General features: G+C 46.4%; 1 protein-coding gene across 1 annotated transcript in view; it reads left to right on the top strand.

Annotated features, from left to right (window-relative positions):
* Window positions 1-1,172: 1,172 nt before the first annotated feature.
* LOC8024727 (probable cytochrome P450 301a1, mitochondrial) overlaps window positions 1,173-12,701 on the top strand; it is a 31,388-nt gene continuing 19,859 nt past the window's right edge. Inside the window, exons 1-2 of the mRNA XM_029980422.3 lie at window positions 1,173-1,487; window positions 11,077-11,314. Of these exons, the coding sequence (XP_029836282.2) occupies window positions 1,304-1,487; window positions 11,077-11,314 (422 nt within the window). The 5' untranslated portion in view covers window positions 1,173-1,303. The remainder of the gene's footprint in view (window positions 1,488-11,076; window positions 11,315-12,701) is intronic.

Here is a 12,701-nt window from a genome sequence, read left to right as displayed (position 1 = left end):
TTTTTTCTGAGAGTGTCTACCCAGGCATCGTTAGGAGCAGGGGCTTCCAGCTGCGACGGCATCACCTTGGCTCAAATACTCAACAAAAGTATTTAATTAAGATAAGATACTAAAAGCCTCTTTTGAAAATGTGTTTACAGTAGTATGTAAGTTACTTTTACTACGACCTACCGACAGCACAGATGGACAGAATTGGCAGGTGGCACGTGACGTCAAGTCTGACGAGCACTCAGGTCATCGAAAAACGTAGGAAGCGAGGAGGAAAATCGTGATTTTGACTCGCGGTGGTGTTCACACCGACATCGGACTGCCGGATGTTTCAACTTTTATGATTTTTGCGGGAGTCGTGCCGCCTCGCGATTCCTGATTGGACAAGCGTCCAGAGCTTGCAGTCTTGTACCCAGCTTGTGGCGTAAAACAAGTGCAGTTAAAGTTTCGACACGAACGACTTCCAATCTATTGGTACGCGCAGCACTCCGCCAGTTCTAACCAGAGTCAAAGTAGTTGTATACGCCTCGAGGGACTCGTACGCTTGCACCGTGTCGGCCGCAAATTAGCTCGGCGAAAAGACCAGGCAGACGACAACGTGCGCCATCGAGGTTAGCGACAGCAACTTGGCCAATTGGGCGTCGGAGGGCCGGCGCTCCTTGTTCACGGCACATATGAACGCGAGCCACCACGAGATTTGTGCTTCGAATGCCGAATGTTAACGAGTTCAACGAGAAATCTTGGCACGCGGCGTTCGAACCACGGATATTGCGGTGACTGGTGTTTGCAGGATGTCTTTTGTAGGATGTATGGGCAGTGTGCCCCCGTCTTTATGCCCGATGGAAGGATTATGTGGTCGCGTCTTACGGACGCGTTCGTGCCCCCTGGTCGAGAGCAACGTGCGTGTATGCCGCCGTATGCTCCGCCGGAACTTGGCTGAGAGAGCCGCGGTGACCCGACCAACGCTATCATCCGCTTCCCTATCTAAAATCGGCCTTGCGGCGAGCAGCGGCGGCAGCCCGCTGCACAATGGTGGAGATACAAGCAAATTTTCGGTGCGATTGCGCTCAACAACCTTACCGATAAGATGGCGGTGAGTAGGGAGCTCGAAAATAAGAGCCTTATCGCGGGGCCCGGTCAATGTCTGATTTCGTCCTTCCGGAGTCCCTTTTGCACGTTCGGAAGCCTCCACTCTCCCCACGCTCAGTGCGAGAGACCTCCTCAGCCCGGTGCACGCGGTGAAGGATCGCTCCACTCGGTTTGTTTGTGTTCTTCCCCCAGCGCCAACCGCGCCCTCGTGACCGAGGCGGCCGCGATGAAGGCGGCCCGAGTTCTGCTCCAGGGTTCTCGGCGGGCGGCCCACCTGGGGCCCGCGGCTGCTCCGGCGGCTGATGCCACCCACGGCGAGTCGCGGGTCGCGGCCAAGCCCTTCGGCCAGATGCCCCGCGTGCCGTCGTTCCCGCTGGTCGGCAGCTCCTGGATCTACTGGCCCCTCGTCGGTGAGCGTGATCTCGGTGCAGTGCTCTGTGACTTTACTTTCTTTTGCCGTATAGCCGGAGTCGCACTTTCCGTACATCACACAAACGGTCTGCAGACAGTGCGACCAATCTGACCTCAGGCAGTCTTTTGTAGAATTACTGCGGTTTACCAACGAGGCCCATCGAGCAGCGCCAAAAGCGTCACGGCGTTTGTCGTCTGATATCCCCGGCTGGAACTAGAACCGAGCGCAGTGCACGAGGGCGCCGTCGACCTTGCGCTTTTTTTGTTAGTGCGTCTGGTGTCTTCTATCCTTTGGCTGCGCTCCGAGTTATTCTGAAACAAACTATAGAAATAAAGGGGGGAAGCGTGAAACCCGGGAGGACAGATTTTCCTAGTGGTCGCTCTCGATGGAACTTTCCTTACGCAATTTTTACGACAGTAGTTTCGGAGCGTTTAACCCTGCGAATGCGGACACAGAATGCACGCCATTGAGCGCGATGAGAACCTGGCTCATGTTCGCTGGGCGTAGAAAAAGACCCAATAAGCAACACGCCCTGCGTGCTGCTTTCTGTGGCATTATCGAGATGCTGGATTGCAAAGGGCGCGTGTGGAGTGTGCTAACAACGTGTCTCGATTCGCTATAAATATACAATTAATAAGGGATGTTTATTGAAACGCCGACACGACCTCCAATTACTCACTCCCTCCCCCCCCCCCCCCCTTCCCCCGAAAAAGTTTTTTTTTATTACTTTTAAATTTTAATTAAATCATAAACAAAAATTAACAACGGCAGGCGCCTCTTGTTTCAAGAGCTCGCGTAAAGGCATGGCATTTGTGTAGTGCTCGCTTTATTATCATATGTATATGTAGGAACTGAAAGAGAAACACACTTCGTTATATCTTGGAGAGCACCAACATTCAAAGAAAGAAAAATAGCCCAAAAAGAACAGGCCCACACCCCGACGTCAGTGTTGGTCCGTCCCTCTGGCCAGTTACCTTGGTCTCAAGCATCTGTTATGAACATCGAAATGTTCATTTTTACATGAAAAGTGAGAACACTAAATGAACAAACCGAACCCGAAAACTTGAATTTAAATACCAACAGTCAAGTGCTGCAGGGCGGAGCAGACTTCCTCTGTGGAGAAGAAAATAAAAAGAAGTCGAGAGAAAAATGTGGGAGCGATTAATTAAGGGAAAATCATCTTGAACAATACATACGAGGCTAAATATGGAAATAAGGAACATTGTTATCATAATTCACGGGGGAATTCGTTCTTAACTGTGGCTAGAACACGAGTAGTGAGTACTGGGACAAATAAGGTAAAGTATGAAAAAATGGATACGCGGTGTGCCGTATGCCAAGGGGAAGACGATACAATAAAACATATGCTGTTAATGTGCACAGGGCTTGATCCCGCCCTCCCGGAGGGGGCGACGGATTTAGCCGGAGCACTGGGGTTTGCAGACGATAATGGAAGAATCGATGATAAGTGCATTTTAATAACAAAGAGGAGATGGGAAGACAGGTGGAAATTATCTAGGGAGATTGGAATGACGTACAACTAACACAGCTGGTGGCAGGTGGGACAGAAGAAAATTGTGACTCCCTCCCTTGTGGCTCCAGCCCAAAGTCTCAACCCAGCATCCCAGTGGACCTTGTGCTGGGGTAATGCCGACTAGGTTTGACCAGAAGAAAATGGGCGACTCCCTCCCCGGGGGAAAGAGGCAGGGGGTGATGTTCTTAATTTTTTGCCCGAATCCCCAAAGTCCATTCTGGTGATATATCCCACACCGCCTGGTGATTGTTAAGAAATTGCAGAGAGGAAGCAAATTGACTTAGAATGGAGAAGGGAGGAATCGTACTTTTGGTTTTTAATTCATGGGCTAGACGGCGCATGCCACCGCCCTTTACAAAGGGTACAGCAGTTAGCATTCATCCATCCATCCAGCCATCGTGTGACGCAAAGTTCTTTCCGCGGTACCGCAAAACGTACGACTGGCCTGGTCACAAAAGCAGTTCCGATCAATCAGGTACCATGCTGATTTTCTTTGTAGTTATCAAACATTTGGAGCAAATGTTTATACACATTGTTGGCCAAAAAAAAAATCGCGGAGGTGGTATTTACAGGGCGCAATAATTAACCGCGATGTTTGTATAGCATTCTCAGAACGGGCCCTACTTATTTTCTGATAGGAATTACAATATTAGTGGTGAGAAATGCACGTTGCAGAAGCGTTGTGGAAACTTACCGTAAGCTCACGCTGAGCAGGAACGAACTCAACTATGGCGGCCAGTGGAGAGTTCTGAGTTCACGGCCTTCCGAAATCTTTTCGACGAACGGCGTCGACCCCACACTTTCCTCAATTTTGAGTTTTTGGGGGAGCTGGTGCAAAACTCACGTCCGTGTTGTGCAGCGGGTCGTTTGCGCAACCCACAGCACAGCAAGACGTGCTCGGCATTGCAAAACAATGCCAGTCCCTTGGGCTCCTTGCACTTCGGCACCACGACACGCTTGAGCGAGCAGGGAGTCAATATTCCTTTTCCGCGATGACCGAGGAACATGTAAAAACTATGGCTGTTATACTTTAACATAACAGGCAGAAATGGTCCGCTGAGACGGCTGAAGACTAAGCAAAAAAGCACGGAGAAAGAAGTGGCAGTACCAACAAGTTACCTCCTCGAGTACGAACATGATGTCTGTGCACAAGGTTGCTTGACAAACAGCCAACTCGCTAAATGCCAGCTGAGACACTGGTGGAGTATTTTTAATATCGGTTTTAGAGTGGATCGCGATTTTTCATTAGTGTACTATCTTGGCTCGTATTTAGTCTCCATGAATCGAGATCATTCATTTATTTTGGTTGGACTTTGGTTCGACCATGAAGACGATTTTAATTTTTTTCTTTTTTTTAGAAAAGGGTGTTTTTTGACTCTGTAGGGACCTGGCAATATGCTCGATCTATTTTTACAGTTCCATGAAACTTGTTATTTCGTGTAAAATAAATTTAAAAAAAAAAAGAACTAAACTGACATTCTGCTGTCCCGCCGTGCAACCTCTCTTAAGACGGAGGGGACGTCAGAAATGAACCGTGGGTTTCGCTAAAATTTACTGTTCATGAGCGTAGCTGGCGAGGTGAGCTGACCGGCGCTTTGTGTGGTTGGAGAACGTTGTACCGCGTTGCGACTGCGTGTAGCCAGGGCATTCGCGCTTCGAATGCTGCTTGCCATGCACTGCTTTAATAGACCGATACCACTAAATGTTCGGCGCATGCGGAATGCCGCCTTAACTAAAGTTCACGAGAGGCCAACGTTGCAGGAGAACGGCAGTGAACGAGAGGGCTCGGGCCGTCTCGTGCCCTACATGCGCAGAGCTCCAGCGAGGTTGTCGCACGCGCAGAAAGACTTCCCTCCATGCATCGCGGCCGTGGTGCATGGCGTAGTCAAACTGGCGGTGGGATCGGTTGCCACCAACGTTACTAAAACACTCAGTTGGGAAACTCGCCGTCGAAACCTGGGCCGCTGGCGTCCACCGAGACCGAGCTAAATGCGACAACAGCGCCACTCTTTATCGTTTGTCTGCACTGTGGTCACCTTGAGCTTTTTGAAAGCCTGTTTTTGCGTAAAAACAAACGGAAAAGACACTTTTTGTATGAAATTTATTGGAGTTTGGTACAAAAAGAGGGGCGCGTTATGTTTTTAAAATCTTTAGTTTGCAGCGGTCTTTTCAGGTAGCGCGTCCTGACCTAGGTGCATTTTAACTTCGGTCGTTCGACGCGGCGCGTCCGCCGGGGAAACGGGGGTGGCACCCCCGTAACCTCTTCCGCTGTATCTGTTCCTAAAGCCAAAGTAGAAGTCACGTGCAGTTCCTTGAGTGGCCGCTGCGGGAGAAATGGTGGCGTTGTGTTCGTCATTAGCTCGGTGCTCGGAGACATTTTGGGGCCACATTTTCAAAGCTGTCTCTATGGGAGTTTCCCAACTGAGTGTTTTTGTAACGTTGGTTGCCCCACTTCTCGTGAAGCACGGATGACCCGGTTGCTCGCGGCCGTTTGTCGATGACGCAGTCAAACGCATTCAAACGCAACTGTTTGTATGGACCACGTGTTTTGTCGTACTATGGTACGGACCTTGTTTTTTGTCGACATCGTCTATTGCCGATCGCGTTGCGAGCGACGCCACCACATTATGAAGAGCAATTAACGTTGCGTGTTGCTCTTATGTATCAAATGAGACAAAACACCATGGTAGGGTTAACGCGGACGGCGTCAGTTTTACTTACCAAGGACATGACACAAACTTGATATATTATATTTATTGGATTTTGGGGCAGTCCTGCTCGAGGAAGCTCTACGTAAAAGCGACGGAGCCTTGGGCTCGCGCAGGGATGTTTATCGATTTTAGGGTGTACTACACTTCGTTGCAGCTTAAGTTCACACGCAGCCAATTCTACGAGCGCGAGTCTGTGCCCCTGAACAGTGCTTGCAATGCGCGAGCGCGCGTGCTTGGCAGGGACGCCGAAGAACCGGAGCTCGCGCTTGTATACCATCGGCTGTGGCTTGACTTAACCTGAAATGATGGATAGCGGTATAGTTGCGCAAGCGGCAGAAACTTATAGACGCTTTACACACGCGCCAAATTACAGCCGCCGTTGCTGACCTTCTCTTGTCTTACCGAGATGCCGAGCAACTGAAACGGTAGTTGACGATCCTCTACAAAGGCCGATGCTTTAGAAAAGGACACAGTTGAATCTAATGTGGCAATAGCCTGGCCTGCCATGGTAATGATGAAGTGAAATAAACGGAATAAGAGGAAACAAAAACTGAAGGTCACTTATGGCGGCGTCCATGCACAGCTGCTGCAAAGCGTCTATATTCGAAGCGCAAATGCCATGAGGGGGGGATCAGTTGTTTGCAGTCTCGCTTCTCTAGATTTGTTGTTCTCGGTTTTCTTTTGTGGAATAATAATTGTCTGCCGAACGCTTCCTAATCATTGTTTACTTTTCCTGTGTCTTGGCACCTTATTTCTTTGTTTGCGACTAGGACACGGTAACAGTAATCAGAGATAAACGCACCATTCGTCGTTTTTTTTTTTATCATTCCTCATCTCAGGGTTTGCAAGATGACAAAAATGACGCCCTAAAATTTGTTTCACAAAAAACCCGAGATCCATGCAGCCATTACTAATAAACTTTCCACAGCAATGTAGTATATTGAAAACTATGGGTTCTGTTAAAAACTGATAATGTCAGTTTTCAAGCAATACTTCTAACTGCGTTTTTCTACTTGTAGATGAAAAAAAACTGCACGACAAGTAATTAGCGCAAAAATTACAAAAAATAAATACAAAATAAAGTAGCACGCACCAAGTGCCTGTAAGGGAAAGGGGGGGGGGGGGGGGGGGGGGGGCAGTCAGGCTGCTTGGACAGCTTTTTTTCTCAGCCCTCCATTATATTTTCACACAGTAAATAAGGTTATTATTGTAAGCTACTATTTTAATCGCCTTTCTTTAAATTGCGTACTTTTCAAGACTGAATTTGGCTCAAATTAACGTGAGACTTTTAAGGTAGCATCAGGAAACAGTGAATACCATAAGTTTTTTGTAAATATTTATGGTAGGGTAAGTAGAGAGCTGTTAAAATGCCATAAATATCTTATTTTTATTGTCGAGTGAGTTGTCACATTATTAAAAACTCAAGAATTCAAAATATAAGCACTTATAACAAAATATAAGCCTCTTAAAATAATATTACAACAAAGCTTGGTACGATCGCGCAAAAAGTATCTGCTTTTATTTACGCTTGCTAATTGTCATTCTTTGGTTTACCTAAGCAATTAATTAAATCGCAGTGGTAACTATGAACATAATATTTTTATTTTACTTACGATTGCCATGGTCTTGGACGCGGCTACATCCACATCATATTAATGTAGTCGTGTCTCAAGCGGCAACAGTTGCAGCTACCTTCGCCGAAAGTACATCTTCCGCTCACCAATGTGTTCAAACACCTTCTGGTCTCGCCGAAAGTAATTTTCGTGACGTACGTCGCATTATTTTTTCCAACGTCTTTGTTTTTCTGTGTCAAAAATAGTTAACATTCAAGGACACCTTGTTCAGGTGACAACAGATAGCACGCACGATGTAAGTTTCGTGGGCAGAGAAGTACTCAGTCGACGCGGTTGCTCAGGCGAGCATTGTTAACCTCGCGATAAGATAAGCAGAAGCGCGATCGAGGCAGCAGCCTTGGGTCGTTTTTGACGACAGCCTGACTACTTATTATTCACCCTTGGTATTAGATGAGCTACAAGAGCTTGATCCTGGTGGATAACGAGACAATGAAGACACATCGAACGGTTTTGTCTGCCTTGCCATGTTTTATCAGTGAAGCGCTACGGGATCGTTAAGCAACTACTTCCGCTACTGGGTCGTAACCTACCCTACAACAACATCGAATGGGGTTAGTGGTATTATAAATAAATAAAAAAATGCAAATACAGCTGACGAGGTTGGGATTGTGCATGCTCAAAGCACGAAGGTAAATAGATGCCTTTACATCCTCATTAAGTACAAGAGTAAGTAAAAATCAGCATGCACACTACATAGAGGCAACTGGAGCGTATAGAATCGAGACTTGACAATTGTGACGGGGTACAGAAGATAAGAAAACAAATAAACTAGGCGCGTGTGATTGGACTTGATAAGATGTGCTGCGGTCGCATCCCTATAAATGCAGGCATTGTTCCTGTTAAACAAAAATACCGGAAATATTTCACTATACTCGTTTACACTTCAAAAACCGTAGTAAAAAAAAAGTCGGGCTCCTCGCGGAGCACAACAAATTTCGTCCTTCATGTGGAGTGTTAAGATACGTGTAGGTGCATTTTAGAATAGATGTACGTTATCTTATCAGGACGTACACACTTCAAACGCCAAAAGCCTCGCTTCTTGCTCCGACAAACAAATCTTGTAAGAACTATTTCGTGCGGCGTCTTGAGGTGAAAACCAGTTTATAGTTCCTGTTGTAAAAGAGTAATTAAGGTTTTGCAGACGTACACAAGTTCCTAAAAAGAAGTCGTTAAGTTAATTTACTGAATATTGACTTCAAAAGTGGTTTGAGTAGGGTATAAATTACTTAAGTGGAAAGTAATTGATGAAATTACTAATTACCGCAAAAAGTTGCGAGTTACTTTTGAAGTTACTTTTATATTTTTTTTGTTACCATATGTTTATATGTTTCTTGTTACCATGTAACAATAAAGTACGTAAGTTTTGATCCGTTGGCGAAATTGTGCTAGCTAAATATGAATGTGCCTATTTTTTCAGAGATATTCTTTAATAGCTGGTTCTGCTTCTGCGTGCCTAATTGTTTCGCAATGATGTACTGCGAATGTATCATTTCTACTTTGAGGTTTAGCGCTGCCTGAGCTTGATTTTTTAGACAGTGTTTGCTTGTTTACAGTGTTACGTAAAGCACATCTAAATATACCTGAAGTAAAGTACAAAAAAAATTAGACGTTATGTACAAAGTGTCTCCCAAAAAAATTTACAGGGTTTTTTTACCGTAAAAATAAACTAGGCGTCGCCGAAAGCTCATTCTCCGCCTAAAGGTAGCGCTAGAGGTCACAACCAGATGCCAAAGTTTCAGCCCGATCCCATACCTTATTCAAAAGTTATATGTGATTTTATGAAAATTTCAATGGAAAAGTGGAGCCCATTTTTGCCTGTTTTCAGTTTCTGGTGCCATAAAGCCCCATGTATTCGAAAATTCCGTCGGCCGCAATTTTCCAATTGTAATTTTCAGAAAAACACGCATAACTTTTAAATAAAGTATCGGATCGAGCTGAAACTTTGGGATCTGGTTGTGACCTCTAACGCAACTTTTGAGCGGAGAATGAGCGTTGGGCGATACCTAGTTTATTTTTGCAATAAAACAAAACAAAAACGTGTAAATTTGTTTTGTGACACTTTGTACTTCAAGTTAAGTAGCAAGTACACCGGGTGCAATGTACTTGAACTAACGTACTATAAATACAAAATATTTCAAGGTAAAGTACAAGTACTTCTAACACAATCTTTCATAATGCATGCCCTCTCATTCCCCATACAGTGTTTTTTTTAAACTGGTATGCATTGCTCCAGGGGTAATCGGGGGTGCATCCGTTTTTTACTGAAATGCCAGCAAATAATTGTGTAAAGTCAAGTCGCCACAGAGTAGTTGTTTTACTCTCGCTGACGAGCTATTTGACACAATAAACTTATAAGGTACTTATTTGTGTCTGTCTTAAAGTCGCCATTACTTCACTCAGAGAAAGAACCAGATGATGTCTCGAAAGAGCGCGTTCTCACACGACAATAGGCCTTTTTTTTTTCAAATTTGAGGAATCTAGATTGAAGTCTGGAGTTTTATTTACATCGGAAAGTACCAGAACAAAATACTTCAGTAAAGTACACGTATATACTTAGAGAATGTACTTCAAGTAAAGTACAAGTTTTCTAAACAGTAGTTCTTTAAGTTTTATGTACTTAAACTACTTCCCAGCACTGCTTGTTTATTATTTTTTTTATATAGAAACGTTGGGAGAATTACTCAGGTTTCTTGAACGATCTTCGAATCTTTGAAGATCTACATATTCTGAGTTTTCGGAGGAAAGGCAACGCAACAAGGTCGCCTTTGCGTTACCCTTTAGCACGCGATTCTTCGAGTACAGCACAAACTACTGGAGCACTAGATAAGCTTGAGATTTTGTTGCCTCCTTTGAGTGAGGATGCATTGTGTACACCTCCTGTAATGGGCGAGAGTTCCTACGTTGGAAAGAAGTGGGGACCAGTCCTTTCTTTAAGTGGGTCAAGTGACTCAAGTCTCCTTGAGCTTTGGAACACAAAGAAACGCCAGTCTTCGGCGCTAATCCCACAGTTGCGTCGTGTCTGTTTGCTTCCCGCTCCTCGTAGTAGTGTTGTTGCAATGGGGGGGGAGGGGGGCTCGTGAAAATTTTGGGGGGTTTCGGACTCTCCAAACCACTTTCTTCCCCCCCCCCCCCCTCCTACGCCACATGCTTCCCCCTCTTTGCAAATATCAGCTGATCTTCCAAAATCTTATCTCTTTTTGTGCAGGAAAGTTTGTTGCTAGGAAAAACAACCACTGAAATTCGAAAGTAATTTGTAATTTGAGTAGAAGTTACTCGGAAAAAGCGATTAAAGTAAACTACTAATTCCAGAAATAAAAATGTAATTGAAAGTTACTAAACTACTCAGAAAAGTAGTTAAACTACAGCAACTTGAGTAAAGTAGTTGAACTACGTACAAGTCTGAGTTTTTGTTACCAGAAAAGTAGCGAATAATACGTAAAACGCAGCTTGTAACGAGTCGTTACGGTGGCGCCCTCTTATGGCTTCCGTTCGCAGCGTCACGACCAGGATTTGCCTCTCCGTGATTGGCAAGATTTGCCCCTGAATCGCTCTGATTGGTCCAATTCGTCTCTCCGCGAAGCGGCGATTGGGCAGGCATTATCAGTACACAGGAAATTATGGTTTGGCCAATCGCGAACTTCGACCGCAGAGACGCTTTTGGTCTCGCACGTCGCTGAGAGACGCGGCTGCCCCTTGGCTCGTCCCCAGGCAAGTACCACCCGGACCGGCGGCACGAGGCGGCGCTGGACATGCACCGCCAGTACGGCCCTATCGTGGCTGAGAAGCTGCCTGGCCGCTACTCGCTGGTGCACTTGTTCAGCGCCGACGACTTCCACGCGCTGTACCAGCACGAGGGCAAGACGCCCTTCCGCATGGGGGCCACGGCCTTCAAGAAGTACCGCAGCAGTCGCCCCAAGTACTACAAGAACATCGGCATCCTGAACATGTGAGCGGCACGCGAGGAGCAGACTTTCGAAGGGAGCCCCGTGTGAAAACAATTTAGCGCAGCTGACAGAAAGCAGCGGTCCTGCGCCGCGAGCTGGAAATTTTGGCACGTGCCATCCTCCTGCGGGTGGAGTATTCATTGGAGGCTATAGGCCATCATAGTTCCTCGTCACGACGGATAATCAAGATAATCTCTTGCTAACCGGCTGCCAGGAACACGATATTTAATTTAAAACTCATGCACGTTCCGCGCATGAGTTTGTGAAGGCTCGCCGACAGCAGGTGTTCAGCAACATCGGTGCAGCAGTCAGCTCTTACCGCTCATTCACACTGGAAGCGGATCCGCGTTCGCAAAGCGGTTGCGAACGCGGATCCGCTTTCAGTGTGAATGAGCGGTTAGTCAGTACGCCTGGTGGGCAAACAGGCCGCATTTTCAATCGATTGATTAAACACGAGCTCCGCGTCGTGGTTTGGCGTGGCACTTCGACGCACGAACTCGCGATTTAAGCCAATGAGTGCTCGTATCGTAGGTCTCAGAGCTGAAAATGCTGCACTGTAACGCATAGCGGGATATTGGTGGCCGAGTGTGTTAGCGCACCGTAGCTCGGAGCACGTGGAGTGAAAGCGCGCTGCGGAACCCAGGGATACTGGGTTCAATCTCGCCCCTGCCCGTTCTGATCTGGATGAGCATCGTACCGGCGTGTGGTCGTCTTTCACTACTCGGTGATGCACGTTTGCGAGCCCAGGCTAGTGCTTGTACTGCACTGACTAAATTTTTTATCTATACAGCTGAGACACCAGACGCCCATTGGGACTGACTAACTTCCGGTTGCCTAAACATTCACATAAGAATTATTTACTGTACCACAGATCGCGCGAGTTAACTTCAGCACTAACAAAGACACTATACTCTGTCTCAGGAGTTGTGTGCAGCAAAGGCAAAGGCATAGGCGCGGGCACATGGCTTTTAGATTTGCTTTCCTTCCGCGAGTGCTCGTGAAGGGAGGCAAATCTGAAAGGCAAGCGCCCGCGCCTATGCTTTTTTTTTGCCTTTACTGCACGCAACTCATGAAATGGAGTATAGTACCAGCGCGTGGTATTCAAAGCTGCTTTTAATGGATGAATATCATGAAAACAAAGCATTTTTCAGAGCCCTCTCTCGCGCCCAAGTCTGCCAGCACTAAAAACAAATTTTTGGGTTTTGTGTATGTTCATACAGCCTGAACTTAGCCTGCCTCAACGGGCAATTCGTCGTCCACAGTAACCGGAGACACGGAACGATAAAAAAAAACGGACACAACAAGTCTCAATCCCCGTACTTGACACCGTCCTTTACGTCGTCCTCGGCGTCGTCCTAGACGTCGTTTTTGAGGTCGTCCTAGAGGTCA

The sequence above is a fragment of the Ixodes scapularis genome, unplaced genomic scaffold (assembly GCF_016920785.2).
Source record: "Ixodes scapularis isolate PalLabHiFi unplaced genomic scaffold, ASM1692078v2 PGA_scaffold3__209_contigs__length_174095766, whole genome shotgun sequence".
Taxonomy (NCBI): Eukaryota; Metazoa; Arthropoda; class Arachnida; order Ixodida; family Ixodidae; genus Ixodes; species Ixodes scapularis.
The sequence above is the reverse complement of the archived record's forward strand: the minus strand, read 5'-3'. Positions and strand labels throughout refer to the sequence as shown.